Source organism: Salvia hispanica, unplaced genomic scaffold, assembly GCF_023119035.1.
Source record: "Salvia hispanica cultivar TCC Black 2014 unplaced genomic scaffold, UniMelb_Shisp_WGS_1.0 HiC_scaffold_1145, whole genome shotgun sequence".
NCBI lineage: Eukaryota > Viridiplantae > Streptophyta > Magnoliopsida > Lamiales > Lamiaceae > Salvia > Salvia hispanica.
Window position 1 is genome coordinate 1 of NW_025951411.1, and position 1,701 is coordinate 1,701.

General features: G+C 38.1%; 1 protein-coding gene across 1 annotated transcript; it reads right to left on the reverse strand.

The window, feature by feature from the left end:
- Positions 1 to 231: 231 nt before the first annotated feature.
- LOC125197988 (transmembrane 9 superfamily member 7-like) lies at positions 232 to 1,500 on the reverse strand (the record flags this gene model as incomplete). The annotated part of the gene is made up of 5 exons (XM_048096462.1): positions 1,178 to 1,500; positions 967 to 1,075; positions 786 to 901; positions 545 to 698; positions 232 to 462 (listed from the first exon to the last, which is right to left on the reverse strand). Coding segments are annotated over exons 1-5 (933 nt in total), but the record flags the coding sequence as incomplete, so codon positions are not given.
- Positions 1,501 to 1,701: the final 201 nt, after the last annotated feature.

The window sequence follows — 1,701 nt, forward strand, 5'->3', positions numbered from 1 at the left end:
TTGGTGGAATCGGCTGATTGGTCCAGGTACAGGCTTTATCTCAGCACATGAAAAAGGATGGACCACACCTTATTTCTCTTAATGAACATTGTCTTGTAGTTCAGATTTTACAGCTTGTTTTGTTAGGGATTTAGGGTTTGACTAATGTCTAGGTTGTTCTCCAGCATAGTATATATAGAGACAAAGTTGTAACATCCGGATTTGATTTCAATGAAAGCTTAATGCAAAAACTCTTTTCTTCCTCAAGTTGCAATGTCTTCTTTTACATCTTGCTGCAAATTCTGTTTTTTGGCCATTTTTATCAGCAATGCCCTTGCGCAGAGTCCGTATCATGATCGTTGCCACTGTGCCACCAAGGAAGAGCATGATCAACAATGAGTTGGCAATTGGGAACCAGTGGATTTGTCCATCATTGATCCAGAGGTAGACATCCCACCTTGATGCCCACTCACTCTCACTCTTCTGCACCAGAGATTTGTTGTAGGATGATCCATATGGAAGAAACGAAACTATTCCAAAAACGCGAGATAAGAAAGGGAGATACCTTGTTGACAACATCATATGAAAATACGATATCTGCGCCTGCGTAAACTTCCTGAAGAAAAACACCACCCTCTTCAAACATGTATCTGGTGCTGTTGTTGCATGTCGACACGTTCAATCTATTAGTATAATCCCACTGGACCTCGTGCTTAATGCTGAAGGAAAAAAAGCAATGAATCAAATCCTGAAGGAATGAAATAATAACAGTCTTTGAACAAGTCCAACACAATTAAAGAGGTAACCTGTTAGGAGTAACTTCAAACCCCACAATTCTAGCAGAATTAGCTTCTTCATCTCTATGGTACATCACTTTGAAGCTTAAGTGATTAGTGATATAATATGAATACACTTCACCAGTCTGCAAAAGAAGGTACACTCAATACACACATTTGACTCTTCAAGAAAAGCAACAAAGATACTAACCCCTTCGTAGAATGCCTTGAATCCAACTTCAAAACCCTGCTGGTAGATAGTTGATGGACTTCCATCTAGATTTTGCTTACGTACAACAACAGGAAGATCGCCTAGAATCCTGCATAAACATTTGTTCGCAGTGGTTTTAATTCACACCAAATATTTATAACACATAACAAAAAAGGCAACATAGATTGGTTCCTACATATATGCTCGGTACTCGTCATCAATTTTTTCCTTAAAATCCTTCGCATCTTGAGCACTTAGGACAATTCTGCTAGTCACTGTGCAGGATTGCTCCTCTCTCATGTGGAACTTATAACATCCCAAGCTCCATTCAGAAAATATTGACAACAATGCAATAAAAAGAGAAAATAAGGAAAGGAAGTAGTGATAGATAGTAACTGTATAAACAGAAGTGCGGTCACCACGAAGAACTTGTCCAAAGTTTTGAGCAGCATCTCTGATTGTCGGCGGCCTGCAGTATTTCAAGTAGTAATAGTCATATGGAAGTAGTATCTTTGCAGATAACAGCTTGTTCATTTCAGTTGAAGTTCATCGCCCTGTTAAGAATGCACAAACTTTACAATGGGAACAAATTGCATAAGCAAAAACCACTAGAAGAAAAAATTAATGACAAATCAGCCATTTTTTCAAATATTAGCTGATCAAACATGTATGAGATCATTGCATTCAAAATATCATTGCCCTTTCTTTCTTAGTTTCCTTTACTTATGGTTGGTA